This window comes from Toxorhynchites rutilus, chromosome 2 (genome assembly GCF_029784135.1).
Source record: "Toxorhynchites rutilus septentrionalis strain SRP chromosome 2, ASM2978413v1, whole genome shotgun sequence".
NCBI classification, from domain to species: Eukaryota; Metazoa; Arthropoda; class Insecta; order Diptera; family Culicidae; genus Toxorhynchites; species Toxorhynchites rutilus.
In genome coordinates, this window is record NC_073745.1 from 65642236 (window position 1) to 65668659 (window position 26424).

At 37.7% G+C, this 26424-nt stretch overlaps 1 protein-coding gene across 50 annotated transcripts in view; it reads left to right on the forward strand.

The window, feature by feature from the left end:
- The window catches only part of LOC129765188 (sodium channel protein para), a 338936-nt gene that overhangs the window by 162423 nt on the left and 150089 nt on the right, over positions 1–26424 (forward strand). For all 50 annotated transcript variants that reach the window (XM_055765192.1, XM_055765154.1, XM_055765144.1 and 47 more), the window contains 2 exons: positions 5830–5985; positions 16830–17035. In XM_055765192.1, coding sequence (XP_055621167.1) covers positions 5830–5985; positions 16830–17035 — 362 coding nt within the window. The remainder of the gene's footprint in view (positions 1–5829; positions 5986–16829; positions 17036–26424) is intronic.

Sequence of the window (26424 nt, forward strand, 5' to 3'; positions counted from 1 at the left end):
CACTTTTCACGAAAATATGAGAACCACCATATCGGTTTGACATATGGAATGGCTGCGTCTAAGAAACGTCTGTAAACCTAGTGTTAGATAACACAAGTTCTTATTTGAAACTGCTGCATAAGTAGTTTGAAACACCCTGTTCGTGCAAGATAATGTGTTTGAGCGTACAGATCTTTCAGGCACGTTTAAAGTTTCTCTGTTTTTTAAACATTTACACTATTTAACATGAAAAAAATCATTATCATATGTTACTCACTTGGATGTATTATACAATGATTTTACTAAAATCTTTTAGGATCTTCAATATTTTCAAATTCTTCAGTGGATAATGAATCCGTAATATATTATAGCCTTGGAATGAGCCAAGGTGATAATGCAAGAAAAGTTGATTATCATCAGCACAGATGAGGAGCTCAAGAAAGAGTACAACCAAGGTTGTCATAAGTTCTAGTTACAACGCAATTTTGGATCACAGTATCTTGCGTTGTGGGACATTCCTGAAAAATATCTTCTCATTTTTTCCATCATGATAAGGTAAATTATTTTGGTTTGTCCAGTCGAAAATATGATCATGGTTTGTCCACTTTTTCGAATGCTCTAATTCAGCACATCTTTGTCAAATCAAGTATTCGAATGTTTCAAAACATATAAATAAAATTGTCTTTTTCATGACTTACATTAGCTTTATAGTATTTTTCTACGGAATCACATGTTTTAAAGGATTATAAAATATACCATCTATTGGTGTCAATGCGCCCCTCATTCGAGCTAGCTTTTAATTGATCACTAGATGAATATATCGCACGTATTCAGACCTTTTCTGGATTATAACACTTACAAATATTGTAAACATCATTCTTGCACATCATATGTATCAGATTTACATAGCTAAACCATTAAATTAACGCATTTTGATGAATTCAATTCTGATCATGAGTTGTCCAATTCAATAATGTTGTTTTGTCCGCATGATTTCTATGGCAACCGCTTGGCGCGCTGCAGTTTGTTTATTGTGTCCTTCGCGCATAGCAGGAATAAAGTTCCTCTATGTTGAGTGTGTTGAGGATAACACTTTTAAAAAGGTCCAGGAAAATGCAATATTCTGAAGAAAGCCTAAATTATGAATGGATGAATCAATATGATGACGGTAAACTCAAGCAATGATACATGCAACATCTACTTGAGAATTCAAATGTTTTCATTCAAAAATTGTGATTTCTAAAGCCGGACAACCCATGATCAGAGGTGATCAAACCATGATCATAATTCCTCTTTGAGGAAAATCGTTAAGAAACATAAAAAATTGGATTATTTCAACGCGTATCAGCAACTAGAGACATGGGGAAAAATTGGATCGATTATACAGGGTTTTCCAACTTTAAATTCCAAAAGTAAATTGAAATAAAACACACTTAGAATTCGAATTTCGACGAAACTTTTATTTCAAATTAAAGTTTGGTTTATGCCATTATGTGTGAAATACAACATCATTCAAATGTCCACCTAGGGCTTCCTCGCACACCTTGATCCGGAACAGGTAATTTTTCGACTTTTCGGCACATATGGGGCGGTATCTCGGTCATAACTTCACGAATGTTGTCTTTCAAATGTTCAAGAGTTTGTGGAGAGTTGGCATAGACACGGTCTTTCGCATAACCCCACAAAAAAAAGTCTAGCGGGTTCAAATCGCATGATCTGGACGGCCAATTGGCATCACCAAAACACGAAATTATGCGTTCTTCAAATTTCGTTCGCAATATGGCCATGTTCGGTTGGGTTGTGTGGCACGTGGCGCCGTCCTGCTGAAACCACATGTCATTCGTATCCATATCTTCAATTTGTGGCAAAAAAAACGGTTAACATACGGCCATAGCACTCACCATTCACAGTTACCGTCTCGTCGTACTCATTTCCAAAGAAATACGGCCCGATGATTCCACCAGACCATAATGCGCACCAAACAGTGACTTTTGGCGGATGCAATGGCCTCTCAACAATCACGTGTGGATTTTCTGAGACCCATATACGGAAATTTTGGGTGTTCACATATCCACCGAGCTCGAAATGTGCCTCATCGCTGAAGAAAATTTGATGCGAAAATTCAGAATTTTGCTGCTGTTGTTCGTTCACCCAATCGACGTATGCCCGACGCATTCCATGGTCACCACGCTCTAATTTTTGTACCAGTTGGACTTTATATGGATGTAGGTGCAAGTCCAAATGCAAAATTCGCCACAGTGATGTGTTTGATAAGTCCAATTGCTGAGCACGCCGTGGAATCGAAACATTCGGGTCATCCTCCACACTGGCAGCAACAGTGGCAATATTTTCGGCCGAATTATTACATTACGATGATGCACAGGTTTCACAATATCCGCTACGGATCCAGTTTGTTCGAATTTATGCACTACATTAGCGATTGTGTGCTCTGTAGGCCGTCCATGACGACCAAAATCCGTCCGTAAAACATTTGCCGGTTTTTCATCATTTTTATAGTATAATTTAACAAAATTAACACGTTGTGCTATGCTAAAACGACCCATATTGTAAAATGGCAGACATTCAACTAACGATATGACGCTTTGGTTGACAGCTATGTCAAACAGTTGTCAGCGCAGAGCTGTATACTTTCGGAAGCCCGAAATGGAAAACCCTGTATGTTATTTTCATGAAGAAAAATCGATTTGCATTTACTAGTTGCGTAAGAACACCCCAAATCGGACAAACTAAAATCATTTACCCTACCTTGTCGGAAAAGACTTTAGTGTGGTTACAAACAACCCGAAGCCGAAGGAACCATTTGAAAATCAATGAACGCGGAGATTTAAGGCTTTCAATAACCAAAATTGAACCGTATTTTGATAGTTGCGGATAGATTGGTTTGCGATTTGAATTTTGACATAGGACTATGTCTTTGATTTCTATATAGGGGGGTCATAAACATTCTCACGAGAGAAATAGCTTGTAAAGGGTGTGTCACATCAAATTGCATCACGGAAAAAACGCTGTAGAAATTCGCCCAGTAGACCGATCCTTTTGAAAATTTTAGACAGTAAAAGAAAAAACTATTAAACAACTTTTGGCATTTTCTTTTTATTCATACTTCGAGCCCAAGCCCGTATGCTCGCACCTTCCTCTTTACCCCGTCCATAAGGTTCTGTACAACGTCAGGTTATAGGTTTTTTTTGAACAGAAATCCATTTTCTCTTGAAGTCCGCCTCCGATTTGACAACTTTTGAGTTCTTCCGGAGGGCCTGCTTCGAAATCGCCCAATATTTCTCTATTGGGCGAAGCTCCGGCGCGTTGGGCGGGTTCATTTCCTTTGGCACGAAGGTGACCCCGTTGGCTTCCACTCCAACACGTCCTTTGAATAGTGGCACGAAGCGAGATCCGGCCAGAAGATGGTCGGGCCCTCGTGCTGCTTCAATAGTGGTAGTAAGCGCTTCTGTAGGCACTCCTTAAGGTAAACCTGCCCGTTTATCGTGCCGGTCATCACGAAGGGGGCGCTCCGCTTCAAGAGCAGATCGCTTGCCACACCATGTACTTTTTGGCAAACTTGGATAGTTTCTGCTTGCGAATCTCCTCCGGAACGCTGAATTTGTCCTCTGCGGAGAAGAACAACAGGCCCGGCAGCTGACGAAAGTCCGCTTTGACGTAGGTTTCGTCGTCCATTAGCAGGCAATGCGGCTTCGTCAGCATTTCGGTGTACAGCTTCCGGACTCGCGTCTTCCCCACCATGTTTTGCCTTTCGTCGCGGTTAGGAGCCTTCTGAACCTTGTATGTACGCAGGCCCTCCCGCTGCTTGGTCCGCTGGACGAATGAACTTGACAAATTCAGCTTATTGGCGACATCCCGGACCGAACTTCTCGGATCACGTCTAAACTGCTTAACTACGCGCTTGTGATCTTTTTCACTGACGGAGCATCCATTTTTGCTGTTCTTCACCTTCCGGTCGATGGTTAGGTTCTCGAAGTATCGTTTTAGTACTCTGCTGACCGTGGATTGGATGATTTCCAGCATCTTACCGATGTCCCGATGTGACAACTCCGGATTCTCGAAATGAGTGCGCAGGATTAATTCACGACGCTCTTTTTCGTTCGACGACATTTTTACAAATTTACGAAAAATTGACAGTGAAGCATGACCAACGTGATTTATACACTCTTATCTGATTATAAGCGAAAGCTGAAGATATAATTCGTAAAAATTAAATTTCTACAGCGTTTTTTCCGTGATGCAATTTGATGTGACACACCCTTTATGCGAGGGATGTCACATGATGTTTTCAAATATCTCTATGGCACGAATAAATGTCTTCAAATGTAATCATAATGAACAAAATGAGCAAACCTTCCCGATATTTCTAAATCATGTTCGTTAAATCACACAAACGATTGTTTTCACATACTACTTTGAAATGACCTCAGTATGTTTTCACAAAATTAAATGTCTTCACATCTGGCATCTATATTATGGGCTCAGAGAATGCAGGAAAATAAGAATGCGGACTGGAGAACTAATGCACGAATAAAGGGAGAACACGCTCACCGGAGAAACAGTTTCTTCTCTTCACTGGTGGGCATGAAGGGAATACATTGATGGAATCTCTCATTCATACAAGCTGTTTCTCTGAGAGAAAGCTCTATAGTCTCTGAGAGAAACAACTTATACTGCTGGGCCATTTAACACCGTATGATTGGAAATTTAGAATTTGGGCGCCTTACAAAATAAAATTCGTAGCCCTTTTGTTATTCAGTATCTTAAATACAGAACGAGCGCAGATGACTGAGGGTTAACTAATCTACGTACTGACGTATTTGTTACCTTAAATTTTGTGAGCACGGTCAAGATACATCCATTCTCGTTTAGGGGGTGCGTATTACACACTTCTCCTATATATCATTTGCGGTACAGCCTGTTGGCGAGGCTTCTAATCCAAATTCCAAAAAGACCACAATGTTTTTATCAATCTTCCTTCCAACCCTTTCGTAAGAATGGAATCTTCGTGGATTCGTATGTCTTCGTGTGAATCGTTGAATCTGTCGGATAGCGCTACATAGCGCATCCCGTTCGTCTATCTTAGGCTGAATTACTTCATTCTCCCTCATCATCACTTCACTTATGCTGTTCGTTCAATAGGTTCCATCTTTCGTTCTAGATTTAACCCTTTCATTACGGCAATGTGCTCCGCCGAAGTGCTACCCCTGTACGGAGCACTGCGTTGGATAGTATGCACATCGCGCTGGTGTGCTCGAAGAGCAGTATGAATTTCATGTCGTCTAAAGACGACGCTCGTACACACAGGACGGATGTCGTCTATAGACGACGCTCGTAACGAAAGGGTTAATCGAATCTCAAAGGGCTCTTTCTCTCATAATGAACTCAGTATGTTATCATTATTATCCAGCACCAGCTGATTAATTTTCTCGCCGTTTTGATTTCATTTTTGATCTCATTTGGAGCGTTTCGAAAGCTTCTTTTACATTTTGGCTTGATCCATTAACAACTAATTGTTTAACTCTGTACATTTCTGGTGTAAGTTTTTGTATAGAAAATGGTTTGTTACACACATGTTCTGTGCGGTTATTTGATTTTGAAAACATATTACAGTTCTTCACTTTGAACATCAATTCGGTGATACTATTTTAGTCTGTCACTATCTGTCTCTCTGTTTAGATGTAAGTTACGTTTCGATTTCTTTTTTTCAGCACTTACCCATCTTCAGTCCCGATGTGGTTACTGATTTACTAACACAAGCATCTTTTCTTTTTTCCCAACTAAAAACGCAAATGAACGCTTCGAACATCGAACTAATTTCGTTACGCGCAGATACGCTACGACGACGAGGATGAGGATGAAGGTCCCCAGCCGGATCCCACACTTGAGCAGGGAGTGCCAGTCCCTGTTCGAATGCAGGGCAGCTTCCCTCCGGAATTGGCCTCCACGCCTCTCGAGGATATCGACGGTTTTTACTCGAATCAAAGGGTAAGTAACAAGTTGCGCATCGGAAGAGATCGCGCTTCTCTTATCGTTGGTTAGCTCGGGGTTCAAATCCCGAGAATAACCGTGATGAATCTGGATGCATCTAGTAATCAGTTTCAGCTTCCGGTTTCCCCCACACACGTACAATGTTCCCAAGTTCCGCATCCATACGTGAGCCACGGTCCCGCACAGAAAACCATAAAAAAACAGCAAACGCCGGCTTGGGTTGGGGTGGCTAACACAACACACGATATCCACATTATCGATTGCTTTGCGGATTTTTTTCTTCCGACTCCGTCGACGGCTTGTCGTCATCGTTCTTGCCATAGTGGCTTATTTTTTTCTGTTGCTGCTGCTGCCGCTAAATCGTAATCCAGCAACAAAACAAAAAATAACGTTTCTCGAAACCAGACGGCATCCGGTTTTCATTGTGGCCTACTTGGTTTTTGCTATGTGAGAATGTTGGAAATGCGGGAGTGGAAAGTGGCAAACGGAAAAAAGGGTGCTTTGTGGAATAATTCACATCAAATGTTAATGTCGTGCTGCCTCCTGCCTCTGTTGAAACTGCTGCCGTTTGCTGTGTTTATGCTTGTGGCGTGGAAGTTTCAAACAATTGACGTTTTTTCGCAGTTGAACACACCCGCTATTACTCTCCAGAGAGAGAAGGATGGAGGATGAGCCCGCGGTAGTAACCAGGCTCGCAACCGGTTGGGGTGTCATTACGGGGTATCCCTTGGTGCACTTGGGGCCTCGGAATGGTCAGGTGTGGTGTGGCTACGAGAGAAATTATAAACGATATAAACATGAATATGCATGTCAGGCTCACATCTATCTCTTAGAACCCGATTAAATAAGGTTATGAATAGAAAACAAGATTGTACTCAAGCGAGTTACACAAATCTCGCGTAACTTTTGAAAAGGTCCAATGTAACATTTTCGCCAACTCGAGAAAAACGTAGTTGAAGACCCGAACATTATTTCGCGAATTGTCTTAAAAGCTATCAATCTTTATCACTGTTTTCACCACTAGCTGTCAAGAATAACTTCGTAAAACCAATCGTAACTATTGTTCCGTGATTTGAGATTAAGGTTGAAGCCTCGGAGCGAAAAATGTTATATTGGACGTTTTGACTGCCCGCGTTTGCACATTGGACATATTACGTTGCACTATTAAAATTTGAAACTAACTAATAAACAACAATCCAAATATCAGCATTTCGTTCTAAAGACTGATTATTATTGTTATCACTCGTTGAATTGCACTGAAATCGATAACAACACCTATAAGAAACAAATTCCAAAACGACCGAAGTACGACTGCGAGTTGTTTTGACTGCTTTGTTACTTCGGACGTTTCGGCCGTCGGAGGAAAGTGGCGTCCGAAGTAACAGCCGGGTGCTTAAAATTCGAATCTGTACATTGGATATTTTTTGTATCGGCGACAAAAAGATGAAGAAGATAGATACGTGAACGATTGTTTTTGTAATACATTCAATGATTGAAAACTAATAGCGTGCATCCATTAACTCGATTTGTTTACATTTGTTACATAGGACCTTTTCAAAAGTTACGCGAGAAATTTCTCCATTTTTGTTTCTGGCTATAGTGTAGCAGGTTATGTCACGATCAGCTGTCAAAAATTTAGTTTCTCGGTTATAGTTATAGAACTATTCCACGTTTCGAAAACGAGAGCGTGACGCTTGGGGTGCAAGGTTTTGAAGATGAACCTCTTTGCAAATCTGTACATAAACGAATGTCCACTCGGAAACCCACTCAGTTATGATTGCGCAGCCATTGATGTGCGATCGCTGGAATATGTGGTACTACAAGGTTCACAGAAATGGAAGCAAGCTATTGAGAAAAAGGAAAGTTGTGCTGACCGTATTTATTGATCTAAAAAGAGCCTTCGAAACAATTGATCGTCGAAAATTAATAGATTTGCTTTCCAGTTATTTTGCAACCGGATCTACATTGAATTGGTTTGAGAGTTACCTCTACAGCAGAGAACACAGATCACTAGGTACAGAGACTGTAAATCGTCAGCTGAACCAGTTTTTTGGGTGTCCCACCAGAAAGTGTTCTGGGGCCATTATTGTTCTTGCTGTACAATGCTATCAAACGGGTGTTAAGCAATAGCGACGTGAACTTGTTTTCTGACGACACTGTAATATTCGTTGTGGCAGATACATTTCCAGATTCTTACATAAAAATGAACCATGAACTGCAATATCTAGATGACTGATTGAAGTGGAACAAACTTGAATTTAAACATCCTCAACGAGAGCGCTCCTCTTTGGTCTATAAGCACCATAGTTCTAGATAACTCTCTACGGATAAATTCACTGGAGAGTACACTCTGATGAGCTTTTATTTACTTTTGCGCTCTGGCAGAATATTATAACTTATGGAAGAGATATACACCAACACAATAAAGGGTGTGTCACATCAAATTGCATCACGGAAAAAACGCTGTAGAAATTCGCCCAGTAGACCGATCCTTTTGAAAATTTTAGACAGTAAAATAAAAACTATTAAACAACTTTTGGCATTTTCTTTTTATTCATACTTCGAGCCCAAGCCCGTATGCTCGCACCTTCCTCTTTACCCCGTCCATAAGGTTCTGTACAACGTCAGGTTGTAGTTTTTTTTTAACAGAAATCCATTTTCTCTTGAAGTCCGCCTCCGATTTGACAACTTTTGGGTTCTTCCGGAGGGCCTGCTTCATAATCGCCCAATATTTCTCTATTGGGCGAAGCTCCGGCGCGTTGGGCGGGTTCATTTCCTTTGGCACGAAGGTGACCCCGTTGGCTTCGTACCACTCCAACACGTCCTTTGAATAGTGGCACGAAGCGAGATCCGGCCAGAAGATGGTCGGGCCCTCGTGCTGCTTCAATAGTGGTAGTAAGCGCTTCTGTAGGCACTCCTTAAGGTAAACCTGCCCGTTTACCGTGCCGGTCATCACGAAGGGGGCGCTCCGCTTTCCGCAAGAGCAGATCGCTTGCCACACCATGTACTTTTTGGCAAACTTGGATAGTTTCTGCTTGCGAATCTCCTCCGGAACGCTGAATTTGTCCTCTGCGGAGAAGAACAACAGGCCCGGTAGCTGATGAAAGTCCGCTTTGACGTAGGTTTCGTCGTCCATTACCAGGCAATGCGGCTTCGTCAGCATTTCGGTGTACAGCTTCCGGGCTCGCGTCTTCCCCACCATGTTTTGCCTTTCGTCGCGGTTAGGAGCCTTCTGAACCTTGTATGTACGCAGGCCCTCCCGCTGCTTGGTCCGCTGGACGAATGAACTTGACAAATTCAGCTTATTGGCGACATCCCGGACCGAACTTCTCGGATCACGTCTAAACTGCTTAACTACGCGCTTGTGATTTTTTTCACTGACGGAGCATCCATTTTTGCCGTTCTTCACCTTCCGGTCGATGGTTAGGTTCTCGAAGTATCGTTTTAGTACTCTGCTGACCGTGGATTGGACGATTCCCAGCATCTTACCGATGTCCCGATGTGACAACTCCGGATTCTCGAAATGAGTGTACAAGATTAATTCACGACGCTCTTTTCCGTTCGACGACATTTTTCCAAATTTACGTAAAATTGACAGTGAAGCATGGCCAACGTGATCTATACACTCTTATCTGATTATAAAACCAAAGCTGATAATATAATTCCTAAAAATTAAATTTCTACAGCGTTTTTTCCGTGATGCAATTTGATGTGACACACCCTTTACTAGGCAAGCAAGTGACCTCAGGACCATGAGCTTGCGGATATATTGTACTCAAAACTCATTTTTATATAAAGAATACCGATTGTATAATACACTGCCCCGTGAATCAAAGATAACAACAAAGCTCAAAATATTCCAAAATATTTGTAAGGAGATTTTAAATAATTATTTGGAATTGTGACTTGTTCGATAGTCAGTGTTACTATGTAGATGACGAAGTAATGATGGATGGATTCTTTTTTGTTCGTGCATGTGTTTGTGTTTTATTTTTGTCTGGCTGTAGCAATGATGGTTTTTAGTTTACTTTTAGTTTTCAATTGTTAGTTAATTTGAAAAAAATATTGTGAATTCTACAATAGTTTGAGCATCGCGCGCTTTGGCAGGCATAGAAAATTGAGATTGAACATATGTAAAAGTAAAGTAATGAAAATCATTTCGAAGGCTCCAGTGTGGAAACTGGAATGAAGCTGAAGATAGTCCATCCTAAATATTCGTAAACTTATTTGTTAAGAAGATGGTTATAACGAGATTTTTTCTAGGTTGTAGCAGATCTGAATGCGAATTCCAGTATACTTCTTTATACCACGATTATGGAGGGCCTGACGTAATGGCTAGAATTAGACTTGTGTGTCCTATTAACATGTCATTATAGGGAATCTAGAAAGGCGGGAAGACTCTAGCTTCACGGTTGATACGGACATAGGTATTGGGTTCGGTCAAGGATTTTTTCGGTATAGAATTAAACACAACGCTTCTGCTCGGTTATTCAAGACTGCATTGGAAGATATCCCTTCATGTATTCAGCTCACTGAACTTCTACGTAGACCGTTTGGCAAAATGTTGATAGCAATTTGCTGCGATAACGTCGATAATGTCGATTGAACAATATGCGTAAAGCTTACATGTCAAAATCAAAACTAAGTTCATCAAATCAAGCAAATTCGCGGTTTTGAGAAGTACGTACACTTGAGAGATGTTATAACTTCAGAGGAAAATGTCAAATACATTGATCGCTCAGCCAGTCTTCCGTTCACATGTTATGGAAGTCCACGACAAATGAATGAAATGAACAAGGCATCATGCCATACTTCAGACTGAATTCGGAAACTGTTGCATTCAATCATTGGTTTAATCAATAATTTAATCAATACACTCAAATGATTACCAAGTCAACGGTAGCCCTACGTCAACCTTACGGTTATATCTTAGGTATAACCCACCCATAGTTTTTTTCAATAATTTTTTTTTTTTACAGGCTCAGTTACATAAGTTTTATGAAGCCGAATTTTCAACTATATTTTTATTACTGTAAAGAACAAATTTCCTAATTCTACGGCTATTTAGTGTGGTAGCAAACCGATTACTCGCGGTCGACTCGAATTTAGAAGGGAGACATATTTTTTAGGAAAATGATGGGATGGGAGATTGAAACAATGTTGATGATAGCACTCAATTCTTAAATCTATTCTTATACTTAATATATATTTACTATCCTACTTATTCTACTTTTCATAGCAAGTATTGAAACTATACCGAAGACCCATTTTATGTCCAAGAATATTCAAGACAATCTCATAAATCCCGACATATTTATAAATCCCGATTGGAAAGTTGTACTTTTTTTGTTGCTGTTGTTTGACCAGTGGAGAAGCGCCCTTCAAAATTTCCGCAAAGGTGCGCTTCGAGAGTTCTTTCAAAGAACGCTTCTGCTTTTCACAGCGACTCTTATAACTTTCACTTGCCGTTCCTCCGCAAGTGTCACTGTACTCCTTTTTGGCACAATAAGCTGCGATGTGACCAACTGAATAGCATTTTTGGCAAGTCATGGGCTTTGGCACGAAGAGCCGCACCGGTAGCCTCTGTTTTTTACCATGATATAGTTCGGGAGAGATGAACTTGGAAAAGTGACTCGAAACGAATCGGACGGCGTAAATCTCTTTTTTTCTCATTGGAGACTTTTCCGAGTTGGTGACACTCCAAGACATTCCATCGAAGGCAGCCTTTCGAACTTGCCACCTCCACTACTTATTTTTTCATTTTTCAGACCGGTTTCAGTTATCATCCACTCAGTTTCTACGTCATGGGAGGGAATAAATACGTGATATTCGAGAGCGAAATGCTTATCAGGAACAGTATATTTCGCGTCCTTCCGGTAAGTAACGACAACTCGCAATTTGTTTGGGTCTTACCTTACAAATTTGAAGTGTATCTGTTCAGATATTTTTACGTCCAAATGACCTTCAAGGCTCAACTATTTGATTTTGGCCGGAAGAAAACAACCCATGAGTTGACTGACCAAACGTATCGTTTTGAATGGGACAGTACCGTTTTTTCGACCATTTTTCATGGTCCCGTCTTTTTATCAATTTGTATCGTATTTTGATTATGAAGATAAAATATTTTTCTCAATATTTTTTTCTTAGAATTGCATTACAGATGGTGAAACAAAAATTCGAAACCACATGTCTCAAACTGTAACTGCTTTTTACCAAATACCAGTTTGTGACCTTTCAATCATTAATTGGCATTGTTGAAGGAGACGGTGTATCGGCTACTGAAGACTTGTTGATTTTATAAGGGTGAGAGGGAAGAAATATTTTTGACTAGTGAGATACAATTTTTTTTAAAAAGTCTAGTTGATTCAGGTGAAAAAACGGATAAGCTTAAATTTCTTAAAACAGAGGCAAATGGAACGATACTGCGTTGTGGTACATTGAAAAATGGAAGTATAATCTAGGAAAAACATAACGTTATAAATGCATTGTATTTGAGTCCATTCTTGAAGTGATTCAAAGTAACATTAGTATGAAAGTTCCTGTTCAGATAGGTGAATGCATTTTGGTATGCAATAGTGTGAGGAATTATAATTGATGGGATAAAAAGGTGGAACAAAGAATCCGTGACAGTTTCGAATGCTTACATAAATGGAAAAATAATTTCTGGAGTGGACATATTTTGTGTCTATTTTGTAGTACCACACCGATTGGAAGGATTTTTTCTATGAAATCTCTTTTTATGGGGTGGTACTACAATTATTAGAATCGTCCGCAATTAGTTTAAAAATTCGATGCTGACAATTTCGAGTTTCGAGTTTCATATACACACTTGTGGAAGAATTTCACTTGTGGAATAATTGTAAACAGTTAACTATAAACTAATCGGTGGCTTATGATAGTTTTTAACAGTTACAGTTTCGGGAACATTTTATTTATAATGGATAATATCGATAAGAAAACAAGAAAAAGAAAAGGAAGTTCCTAGAAATCCTTTTATATCATCTTTTTATGCCCCATCTAAAAAAGGCATTAATTCTTAGTTTAACAAGAAAACAGAGACAAAGAATATTAGAAATATGCAAAACTTATATTCCAAAACCTTTATCATCTGGTAATTATCTAGAAGTTCGTTATACATCCTTCTCTTCGATAAAAGACTCGAAAAACACGCAACAACTGCATGAAATGTAAAAAAATATATTTGTTTCGAGCATGCAGTTATGCTATGTTCTGATTCTTACTCCAATAAAACCACAATCGATTAATACTTTTTTATGTTATTTTATAGCTCTATACACCATCAATTATATTCAGTTGCTTACTTTCAATTAATAAGAGTGAAAAATTCGAATTTCGTTATTTGTGTTGGAGTATCAAAAATTCCTCTATTTTGAGGAGGCTGAATTAGATTGACTATTAAAACATAATAAAGACGAAGAAAACATATTTTTTGGAGTTTTTTCATTCAATCATACCCTCTTCTTCAAAAAAATGCCAATAAAACCTGAAAAATACACAATGGCAACATTACAGAGAAGTTCAATTTTCGGTCTGTGACACCGTGCGCGAGTATACGTGTTATGATTTTGCACGCGAGTACAGGAGGGTTAAAAATCAAAAAAAGTTCGAATAGAGTTATCGAAGTTATTCGATAGAGAAATATTTTACCTGTCTTCCAGCCACAATTTTATTAATCGGAAAAGGATCTGAGAAAAGTTATAGACCAAGTTGTATGAGAGAAATTAATTATTTTAGAGAAAATTGAAAAAAGTTATTTGAAGGACCGAAATCACATTCTCGAGGTAGCACTCATTCGATAAAGAATATTTTTATTTATTTTTAGTCAAATTTTCATTAGTCCGAAAATGGGTATGAGAAAAGTTATTGACCAAAACGTTCACGAGTTGTACGGGGGAAAGGGTCTGGCTGGATAAGGAGGTAAAAAGTAAATAGGAAGTAAAAATTTCTATTGTATAGAAATTTTGCCTATTTTTGGAATTCCTATGTAATTCGTGTAATCTATGGTGAAAAACGTACTGTTCAATTTTTAGCACGCCATTCTCAATAGTTTCGAGATAAAAAATTGAAAACAATATTGAAAGTGTATCTTACTATGATATATCGAAAAATATAATCAAAAAATAAATTCCTAAAAAATTGAAGTACTAAAATAAATCTTGAAATATTAATTTTTTTTGAGAATTCAGAGATTCAGTACTACTATAATTCGTATTCAATGTGTTCCTACGCCTTTTATAGATACGTGTGATTTTTTTCAGATAATAATAAGATAATTCTTCTATATGGTACACTATAAGAGCTACAGTGAAAAAATGAGTTTATCTTTTTTCCCTATTCTCAATAGGCTTGGAAATGAAAATTTGAGAAAATACTCAAAGTACATCTACTATGGTGTACTGCGACAAATTTTAACAAAATTCTATCCCCCGCGTAGAAAAATCCTGGGTGTATAGAATTTATTAGAATTTTCAAAACTGTTTCTCGATTATTATTTATTAAACTACTTATTATCAAATACAAATTCGAAATTTTTTGTTCATACAATAATATCTCAGTACTGAATGGTCCACAACAACGTTATAGAAATCAAATGAAAGATAGTTGATGATCCAATTATTGCTATCTTTGAAAAAACGGAAATAAATCGATTTCTCATTTCTTCCCGATATTTTTGTTCACTACATCTTCATACATCGGAACACAAATTTCACTGTGAAATATTCCGTGTAAATCTTTGTAAATTATGCTTCAAACAATTTTATATCCCATCTTCATGCGTTGATATTTCACGATTTTAAAGCATTTCAAAAATCGCCTAAAAATTTTGACTTCGCACTTTGTCCCTTAATTTTTTTTTTTCGAGTGTGAAAAAGTTCTGTTTCCATTTTCGATAAATTTATTAAATTCCTTCCTACAACTTGTATACATTTTGGCCCATAACTTTTCTCAGACTCTTTTCCGGCCAATGAAAATTTGGCTGAAGATGGATAAAAGAATTCTCTATCCAATGAGTATTATCTCAAAAATATGTTTTGGGTCCTTTCAAATAACTTTTTAAAATTTTCTTTAAATTAATAAATTTCCCCCATACAAGTTATATAGGTTTTGGGCTATAACTTTTCTCATACCCTTTTCGAACCAATGAAAATTTGGCTAAAGATAAATAAAAATAATCTTTATCGAATGAGTACTATCTCGAGGATGTGTTTTCGGTCCTTTCAAATAACTTTTTTCAAATTTCATTAAAATAATTAATTTCTCCCATACAACTTGGCCTATAATTTTTCTCAGACCCTTTTCAGATTAATAAAATTGTGGCTGGAAGATAGGTAAAATATTTCTCTATCGAATAATGAATAACTTTTTTTTGATTTTTAAAAATTCTGTATATTTTCCTATATAGACCCATGCTCACATTTCAGTCTATAACTTTTCTCTATCACAATCAAGAAAAAAATGAATTATGTGGAAAGATGAATGATTCAATTCTCTATCTAATTAGCATGATTTTGAAGGTTGTTACTTGATAAACTATCAATTTATTTCAATTGAAATAATTCATTATTCATTAAATCCAGCAAGACGTTGAACAGAAACTTGCACGCAACAAAAACTTTTATCCACTATTTTCACACAAGTCCGTAAAGAAGGAACGCGAAAACGAGAAATCTTGTGAGCGGTCCGCAAAATGTTAAGTAGCGTATATTCATTTCGCATGAAAAAGGGCGTAAACTTATGAAATAACCTTGTATTTTGGCTTGCGTGTTCCGTTTTTAGGGCTGAACTATTTGGTCAGCCTATCCATGGGTCAGTTCCAGGTGCATTTTCTGGATTGACTCTGGGACAAGGAACGGTGACAACAGAGGGGAATGGCGAGGACGAGGGTTGAGTTGTAACGGGTACACCAGAAGGGTTAAGTGAAATCAAGGGTGGAAGAATGGGATTATTCGAGGGTGGAGGAGGGAGATGTGTGATTTTTTTTCGAGGGGGGCTTGGTAGGGTGAGCTGACTCGTCCCTGGAAGAACTATCTTCCAATGTAGGAACACGTTTCAACGTTTTTGCTGTCCCTTGTTTTTGTACGAAAGGGGAAGTCACTTGTTTCGAAATTGGAGATCTTCATATCAAGAGATCCCCCACCCTCTGCCGCTTATAATCTAATGTTTTTTAACATTCACTTTATATTATATTTTATGTAAATATTCGTTTAATTTATAAATATATTTTCTAAGTGTAACTGACTCTGCGAAAAGCCAGCCGCTTTTTTAGCCTTTCGTACAAGTTTTTCACAGCGAACGGCTCGAACGCCACGCGTATAAAATGCCCCAAAACGGAAAAAATCACCAGCTAACGGTAACCGAAAACGATATAATAACGGATACGCACACGGATCACGTCCGGCTACTCGAAGTTTATGGCGAGGAATGACCACGCCTTCTTCTTCTTGGATGGCACCAACGTTCCCAGTGGAACTTTTACCTTCTCAACGTGGGTATTACTAGCGTCATATTTATTAGTAGTACCTAGTTGAGATTTCTATGCCGGATAACACGCCACAAATGTATTCTGGAGTGGCAAGCTCTGGGATACGCGTCATCACAGTGCAAGTCGGAAGAAATTTCATTGACGAAAAATCCCCCGGCCGGATCGGGAATCGATCCCGAACCCCCGTCATGATAATGTGGGAAGCTAACCACTCGGCCACGGGAGCAATGACCACGCCAAATTAGCCAAAAATCCCAACATGCCAACATTTTTACATTGAATTGTTTCTCCGAGCTCTAACTAATCTCATTCTTTTAATTTTCTCTTCTCTTTGCAGACATTCGTAGTAGTTAGTAAAGGAAAAGATATTTTTCGTTTCTCCGCAACCAATGCATTATATGTACTAGATCCGTTCAATCCTATACGTCGTGTAGCTATTTATATTTTAGTACATCCACTGTTTTCACTTTTTATAATAACAACCATTCTTACTAATTGTATATTGATGATCATGCCTACCACGCCGACAGTCGAATCTACCGAGTAAGTATCCTATCGATCCCATCGCTATTGTGCCATTACTTTATCTATTTTGAATGAGAAACATCACCTCTTAGGAAAAAAACATAGGCAGCCTCACATATATAATCGAAATAGTTTCATTTGTTTTTTTTTCTTATACTCAGTCCTTTCGATCGGTGTCACTTTGATTTCCACACTTATATATCTCCTTTTGAACTTTCTAACCGTTTTGTGCTAGCAACTGAATCAGAAGCAGTTTATATATATATATACATTTAGCTGAAGAACTTATGTAACGAGTTTCATTAGGAAAGCAACAACAAAAAAAGTATATAACCGATAGATACCTTTAAGTTTATTAACTATTATTGTTTTTGGTGTCTGGTTCTTTTGTACTTGTGAATTTACCTCAACTTAACCCCAACCCGTATTTTTTTTGAAATTTTTATGACATTGGCTTAGAGGCAAGTTGGTTTTTCCAAATTTTTAAACTGTTGTGCACTGCGTTCTGCGTAGTGGAGCGATGTTATACAAAAGTTTGAGGAAAATGCGTTGTTAGCGAGTTAAATTATCTTATGCTCTTATACACATTATTATCGGTAGATAGTGTTACGATAGATTTATAACACGGTTAAATGGTCATATCACATCGGAATATATTTCGTATTCTAAGAGGCCCGTGAGGCCAGTACTCGAATGTAAATGGATGTGATAAAACCACTAAGCCGTGCCCGTGTGAAGGAGCAATGTTTGATTGATTTTGAAGGAAGAAACAAAACAAACGAAACAATAATGAAAGAACGCATCCAATGAATCCCCAAGCAATATTAGGAGTGAGCTTAGATCGTGTGTGAAAAAGTTTGAACAAAAATCTAAAAATAGACATAATAAGAGAAAATAGCTTTAGGATAAGAATAGGTCAACACCACCGAATCATATCGAAGCTAGTGATAATTCCGCAAACAGCTGGGTATTATTATTTGGTAACAAACTATTTACTAGAATCACGTCTCGCCTGGTCACCTCAGGGCGATCGATAAAGTGGGTCTTGAGGGAAGAGCGGCGTGCGGGAATCGAAGGAAAACGAGAATCCGCCGTCCCCCGGATGGGGCAATAGGCCACAAACCAACCAGCTCTAACAGACGGTGGAAGGAAAATCGATAGATTGTATCGACCCTGCATGCGACCAGTGTGTTTAGTACATGTTCTGCATGGCTGCGTATTAAGGTGGACTTTAGTTGGGAACGAACGCGTGATTACGGAACGATAAAACGTCGTCGGATAGTTGCTAGGTCAGTTATGAGTCGCCGAGGAACGGAAGGCATTATGGCAGGGGGAGGATAAAAATAACCATCGATTCGATGGGCATGACAAGGGCTCATATTTATGGATTATCGCTTTCTTGATGGGCTGAATGTCTTAGTGGCTACTGTCCTTCGAGAAGGGAAGGTCCTCATAGAAAGGATCTATTTTTATGGTTCCAAACTTAAACGTCTTATTTCTCGATTGGGATATAATTGGATACAAAATCTATTTCTAACTATCTAATTCCTATACATAACAGGAATTTGTGATTCCTTTAAAACTTTTTTTTTTCGCATCGGTTAATGTTACGCACAATTTATACCAAAATACGCTCCTCCGCCGAATTGAATCCTGATGAACAATCTTTTATTTCATCGGTAAACAAACTGTAAATCGCGCTGTAAATACGGTATGCTACTTCATCCCGTGCGATATTTACAATCCCGTTCAAATTTATACATTTCTATTAAACTCATCCAGTTCTAAATTCCAAGCTTCAACCCCTTCCAAACTTCCAAGCTTCAACCCCTCCCCTCCGCAGTATTTCCGGGAGCAGCATCGCAACCGATATGCTACCCCCTCGAGTGACCCTTTTATCCTAATTTGGCACACCCTAGCGCTTGGTGCTAGGTGTCCCAGCTGGGACACGGCGCTACCGACGGGATCCGCCCCAAACCGGAGCAGCAACATTTTTCAAGCAGCGGTCTCACGTAACTCAGCGCGTAGCACTGCAGTAAACTTTCCTATCACGTTTCCAATTTTTACCATTACGATAATGCTGCTGCTGCTGCTGCTGCTGCTTCTCACTTGCCAGGGAGAACCACAGCACCTATAGTGTATGTATTTGTGGCATCACCACCGCCGGAACCGTCGAATCGGATCGGGTGAACTGAACGAGGGGTATCGAGTTTTATGGGGCACTTCGCTTGACAGTTGCCGGGAGTATTTGCTCTCCGGTAGCCAGTTGCTGGTCGTTGTTATCGAAAGGATGGTGGGAAGGGGGTGGATGTGTTTTACGGAGAAATGGTTAAGTCAATCACTCGAGCGAAACGGGCCTTATACTGAAGACACGGAAGTTATGAACTTTGATGTGTGTTTTCATGGCTTGGAACGACATTTTGAATGAACAAGAAGCAGTTGAAATTGTTCATTTATGGTTTTCTTAAATTGTCCAAACTTTCATCAAAGGGCAATCTGTTTGTGTTTATGTTTTATTTTAATTTTTCATATTGATGGAGATTGTAGATTGAATCAGGTTAAAGTGCTTGAACACAATTTGATTTATGTCTGCGATATGTATGTTACGAAAATATAATGAAAACTTAAACTTAAAACGGTCGGATACAGTAGAGGTTGCATCAAAATGTAATATATTCTGCCAAGAATTCATAGACCAGCAGTCTATGAATTTTGCAAAGACGAATTTCATGCCACCTCAACTGGCCGTTGGCAGCTACATCTCAGATAGTAGTGAAACGTTGTGGGTGTAAAGACATAAGTCATTTAAGCAGCTTTGCATACTTGAAATGTTTGATAAATAATTAGACTACTTTTTGGAAAAAGCCATTTTTTTCTTAATTTTTTACAAAAATTCATAAATTAAAAACTACGATACCTACAAAATTCATGTCAAAGGATGAAATGTAGGAAATTCTTTAGATTATAAAAAAATATCAAACATTTTTTTGAAAAAAATCGCTGGAAAAAAAGTTTTTTTAAAAATTAAAATTATTTTTCCTCAAAAACGATTTCCCAAAAATATATCTATGAATAGCCCTCACAATTTTCAACAAGTCGTCCATACATCGAAAGATGGGCACTTTTACAGTAAAAAAGTTTTTGTAACAACAACTATTTTATATTTTCTTTAAAAAAATACAACTAATCCTAATTTTGTTTAAAGTCAAGATAGCGATATAGTGTATGTTACAAAGTTCTAGAGCTTATTAAAATGTGAACTTTTGTCGAAGACGTCAACTTTCTATCTGTTATAGTTTTTGGAATATAAGTCATTTTTGTATGTACACTCCTGAAAAATATAATGTTTTGCTCTTAACATTTTTGTGTGTAAATTCTCCGGTTTGACATGTTCTTGACATGTTTCTAAATAGAAAAAAGTTAGCAGAGCATGTGAATTGCGATAATTCATACATAAAAATTTTACGAATTGAACATCAATAGTATTTTTTCAAAGAAAAAAATGAAAAAGTTGTTGTTCGAAAACTTTTTCCATGTAAATGTGTCCATCTTCCGATGTATGGGTGACTTGTTGTAAATTTAAAGGGCTATTTATATCTATTTTTACAGATTTTTGAAAACACATGTTTTCGAGAAAAAATAATTTTAATTTTCAAAATATTTTATTTCCAATGAAATTTTTTTTTCCAAAAATTTGTTTGATATTTTTTAATGAAAACTTAAGTAATTTCCTACGTTTCATTCTTTGACCAACTTTTTGTAGATCTTATAGTTTTTAAATTAAGATTCTTCAAAAAAAGTAGAAAATAAATCAAAATTTAAAAAAAAACTACAAAAAAAAATCCATCAGACCTACAAAATTTTAGTCAAAGAATGGAATGTAGAAAATTACTTTGGTTCTCATTAAAAATTATCAAATAATTTTTTGGAAAAAAATTTCATTGAAAAAAAAATTATTTTGAAAATTTAAATTAACTTTTCTCGAAAACATATGCTTTTAAAATTCTTTTAAAAAATAGATATAAATAGCCTTTAAAATTTCCATCAAGTTTTCCATACATCGGACGATGGACACATTTACATGGAAAAAGTTGTTCGAACAACAACTTTTTTATGTTTTTCTTTGAAAAAATTCTATTTATGTTCAATTCGTTACATTTCTAATTTACACATAAAAATCGCATTTTAAATGCTCTGCTATTTTTTCTCAATTAAGAAACATATCAAGAACATGTCAAACGTGAGAATTTACACACAAAAATGTTACGAGCAAAAAATTTTTTTTTCAGGAGTCTTCATACAAAAATGACTTATATTCCAAAAACTATAAAAGATAGAAATTGGATGTCTTCGACAAAAGTTTATATTTTAACAAGATCTAAAACTTTGTCGAATACACTATATAGCTATCTTGACTTTAAACAAAATTAGGATAAGTTGTGTTTTTCTCAAAGAAAACATGAAAAAGTTGTTGTTCGAGAAACTTTTTCCCTGTAAAAGTGCCCATCTTCCGATGTATGGACGACTTGTTGGAAATTGTAAGGGCTATTCAAATATATATTTTTGGTATTTTTTGTGTAGATTTAAAAAATTTCCTACATTTCATACTTTGACAAGAATTTTGTAGGTATCATAGTTGTTGAGTTATAATTTTTTGTAAAAAATTAAGAAAAAAAAATTTGGCTTTTTTCCAAAAAGTAGTCTAATTTTTTTTCGAATATGCAAAGTTGCTTAAATGACCCATGTCTTTAAACCCACAACGTTTCACTACTATCTGTGATGGGGCTGCCAACTGCTAAGACGAGTTGGCATGATAACCTAATTTTGAGCGTTTCCGTAGGATTGCTTTCATAACATTCCAATGATCCCAGATGAAAATTATAATCGACCGTATTATCATTTAACAGGAAGTGTTGGTATCTTGCCTCATTCGAATTGGAAAGCAGTTCGTTTCGAGCTCAAACCTTACCATTCTATTTAATGTTGATGCCTTATTTTTGGTTTTGACCACTCATATAGCTTCCAGCTTAACGATCGTAACGTGATTACTGTGTCAGACTCATAATCTAATATTTTGTCACCAGATTTAAGTTCTTCGAGATATACTGAATCTCTATTAACTCTTTGCACTCCGCTGTTCCATCAAGTTATTTTAGTTCAACTTTTTCAGACATGCACGTTCTTCTGAAGTCTTCTCGAAACGGCACGAAAAATCAAACCAAAATCAACGCGACGCGAAACAGGACATAACACTTATTGTTCTTACTTATTAAACGGATTAAAATTTACCTCTAATGTCGACCTATTTCGGACGCGAAATGTCCATCTACGGGAGAATGTCCGACCGTGAATATTAACATGTACTGATGATAGATTGCTGAACTCACTGAACATCCACGTATTGTTTCAGTATCTCATCCATTCAATCAGTATAATTACATCTCCAGCGCTCCATAAAACATCATTTGCTAGAGAAATAATCCACAAATTGTGTTATGCAGCGAGTATTCGAACTGAATCGGTTGAGTGGTGGCGGCGACAAAGACAGCAACCGCTGCGGAGCAAATTTTCATCTTCAGTTTTCTACCGAAGAACACATATCTTATTGCTGGGGAATACTTTATTCTCATCAACCTGGCAATACTCCTAAATTCACACACGCATTCTCCCGGCTAAAAATATAAAAAGCACTTCATGACGGCACGAATAAAAACGGTATGAAAAAGGCCGATGGTTCACGTGGTTCTGTAGAAGCAGATGAAGACTGTTGAGGCATGATTCATCTTGCTCTCGCGAGATGTGGCCATATGTCGAAATTTGTGAACTGTTTAGCAATGCCCGTAGTGCACTCAGCACACTCTGTCCAACTTCTATAAGACCGCCCTGATTACAACATACATTAATACATTATTAAATGCTTAGAATAAAGTATATTTAACGTCAATTTCGTTCAAAAGAGTTGTTTGTTTGTTTGTTGTGCTTAAATATGATAATTTCAGCTTTCTAGTGTTTATAAGACCGTTTCATAATTCATAAGTATTATCAATGAAAAATTCAAAACGATCGGCTGATTTACATGTCAATAATTGGCAACCTAGCCATTTCGGCTAATAACCTGGAAAATTCGTGTTGTACGACTATTCGCCAAATTCTGCTGAAAGGATTTCTCGACATTTTCGCATGTTTCAGAAATCGCGACCTTGAGCTCTTCAATCGTGGTGTACCGTTTTCCCTCAGTGTAGATTCAGCATACAAGGTTCCCCCTAAAATTTTCAACAGGATTTAAGTCTGGAGAGCAAGGCGGCCAAAAAATTAAGTTTTTGGTCCTTAATCCATTGCTTAGTTTCCTTGCTGATATGAATAGTAGCATTGTTTTGTTGGAATGTAATTTTTTTGTGACGAAATCCACACAAAAACGGTAGGAGAAAGGATTCCAGAACATGTATATCATCCTTGAATGATGTGAATGCTATTTTCAGCTTTCCAGTTGCACAAAATCCCATCCAAACCATGCGCGAGCCTCCACCGAAACTTCTGGTTGAAAACTACTGTTCCATCTTCTGTAAATCGCCAGTACCCGTTGAAACCATCAGGACCATCCAAATTGTACATTTTTTTGTCATTGAAGATAACCTATATATTGAAGAATTTTTTGTTTTGGTATATAGCAAAATGTATTGTTATGAAAATATTCTTTACCATAACATACCATGCCCCACTGTCGGTTTATGTGAACTTTGGCAAAACTCTCACGTCTTCCGATGTGAGATAGTGTAAGATTATGAGCTTTAACCTTTTACGCCCCCTTTATGTTAAGACGTTTTACCAAAACTTGACGAATTGTCACCCGGGAACATTCAAATCCAAAGATTGCTTCATTTGCATAAGCGATTTTCAGGTATTCGAAGCTGTTCTAACTTTTTCCCGCTTATTTCGGTCAGAGAGTTTCGATTTACGTGGAGCTCTTCTCTTCCTACCGTATCCTTGAGGATTCGCCAAATAATTAAGCACTACTTGATGGGGTCGTCCAATCCGACGAAGAATTGCTCCGATAACATCATTTTCTTGGTGAAATGCATCGATTTGTCTTTCTTTTCTCTCCGTGAGCACTTTTCACTTCGGTATTTTCCAAATTAATTGATCAAAATAACTAAAACAACGGAAATGTAACTGGTCTTATAAAAACTTGACACTTGAAAAATACAAAAACATTCGTTTATGCTCAGCGCTTGCACACACACATATGAGAATCATGCAGTGTATGGTAGTCACCAATATCTACACACTAGAATATGAATTGAAGCATTGTTTGTTTACAATGACACAAAGCACAGAGTGTGTTACACTCATTCTGTAAATATGGAATTTTTTATACAGGGATACGCATGAAATTCGGCTCTTTTGAACTTGTTGGTGGCACTGAATAGAACCGAGGCGCTTTGATAATGCGCCCGTGTCCGGGAACACATATTCCGTTCACCAGAAATGCAAGAAATACTTTGATTTCAGTTTAATCCGGCGGCAGAAAAGAAATGTGATTGTGAGAGAAGAACTTAATGCATAGGCGTGTGAACGAGACCGTCCACATATTACATCTAAATGGATTTCCGAGCGGGCGCCAGGTCATATACAGATTTATGTGATTTCAATAGGTTGTTTTCAAAGCATTTTTCAAGCTATTGAAACCTGTTTTCGGGTCGATAATTAATAAGCATATATATTAATTCTTGGGCATTTTAGCTTTTGTATAAAATGATTACCATACTGTTTCGTTCAATTGGTTAGGAGGAATTAACGCTCTCGTTTTCGAAACTTTGATCTTTCACCTTAGTATAGAAATGAAGGACGTAGCCCTACGTCAACAAAAATATATATAGGGGCTTGTGTTCAAGACAAGACTGCATTGTTGACGCCAGGTCTTGAGGTCCCATTTCCAATCGCTATGATAATTCGGTCGGATGAAAATTGGGCTTTTTATAAAAACATTCGATCAGAGATTGAGAGACCTTCAGTCGACATTTTGACATACCCCGCTCGGAATCGGTGCCCTATGCTTGGAGCAATTTGAACGTGGTTAACAGGAAGCACAATTCTAACAGTTGGATAGCATAGATGTTGAGGAACATGTGGGACGCGTAAAGGTTTCAATTGAGCAGTCAACGAGACAGTCTGTCTGTGCGCAAATATATTATTGCTTCGCTTTGATTTAAAGTACCATCTCCTCAAAATCATGTTACCTTAGGAATTAAATGCTTCAGACAATCCCTTTACATGCGTCTGTCATGAGTGATGATCGCTTCAACCTGAGTGGTGTAGCAAACTCAGCCAATTCGAGGTAACCTCTCTCCAAAGGTTACAGATCAGAGATTTTGAACCGTTTCAGATTCTTAGTTCAGTGCGTGAAATATTCAAATGTCGTTGAAAGATTGTGTCACATTTACCCGAAACCCACTCACCCGAACGTAACAAATACCCGAGAGCGACAGCTACCCGAATGTAACATCTACCCGAATTGACACTTACCCGAATGCGACATTTACCCGAATGCAACAATTACCCGAATGAAACATTTACCCGAATGCGACAGTTACCCTAGTGTAACAATTACCCGAATGTAACATCTACCCGAAAGCGACACTTACCCAAAAGAAGGATATATTCAAATAATACACAAATTTTACTATATTTGTATTTTGTATATTTAATTCTGATCAGTGTTATATAAAGATCATATTTGTCTCATACTTTCATTTCCATTCAAAAAGTATTTTTCGTGGGACGTACAATTCGAGAAATACTGGCATTGAATAAAATCCTTTTCAAATAAATGAAAAAAGAATGCAGTTTTATAACGTATTATTAAGTTCATCCATTCTTATGGATGACGCAGCCCGTTTACGAGCGTCGGACGCCATACGTTTATCTGGTGCATCACGTTTGCAACCAGGCAATCAAAATGCATGACATGCATAATTAACCGGGCAAACGTAATGCACCAGGTAAACGTATGCAGTCGGACGCTCGCTAACGCTCGGTCGGACCTGACTAAAGCATCTTCTCCTATGTTTCAAACAAACTGGGCAATCGGTGGAACACAGGTTTGCTTGCTTGCGGTCGGCGGCCTACTCGGATTGCGTCACCTCGGCGTCTTGGTGCCGCCTCGATTCGTTATCCTCTTTAAATGGGGACTTCGCCCCCATTACATTGATCTCAAAATAAATTTCATCACGAAATAATAAACTCATGATAAAAATTGCGCTGCGGCGGCAAATACGTAAGTACCATTTTTTCTTATCTATTCTTTTCACATTTTCATTAAAAAATTTATGTTAAAGTTAGCTGTTTAATTTTCGGAATATTTCATAACCCATGTTCATTTCTGTATGATCTCTTGGCCTTAAAGAGCA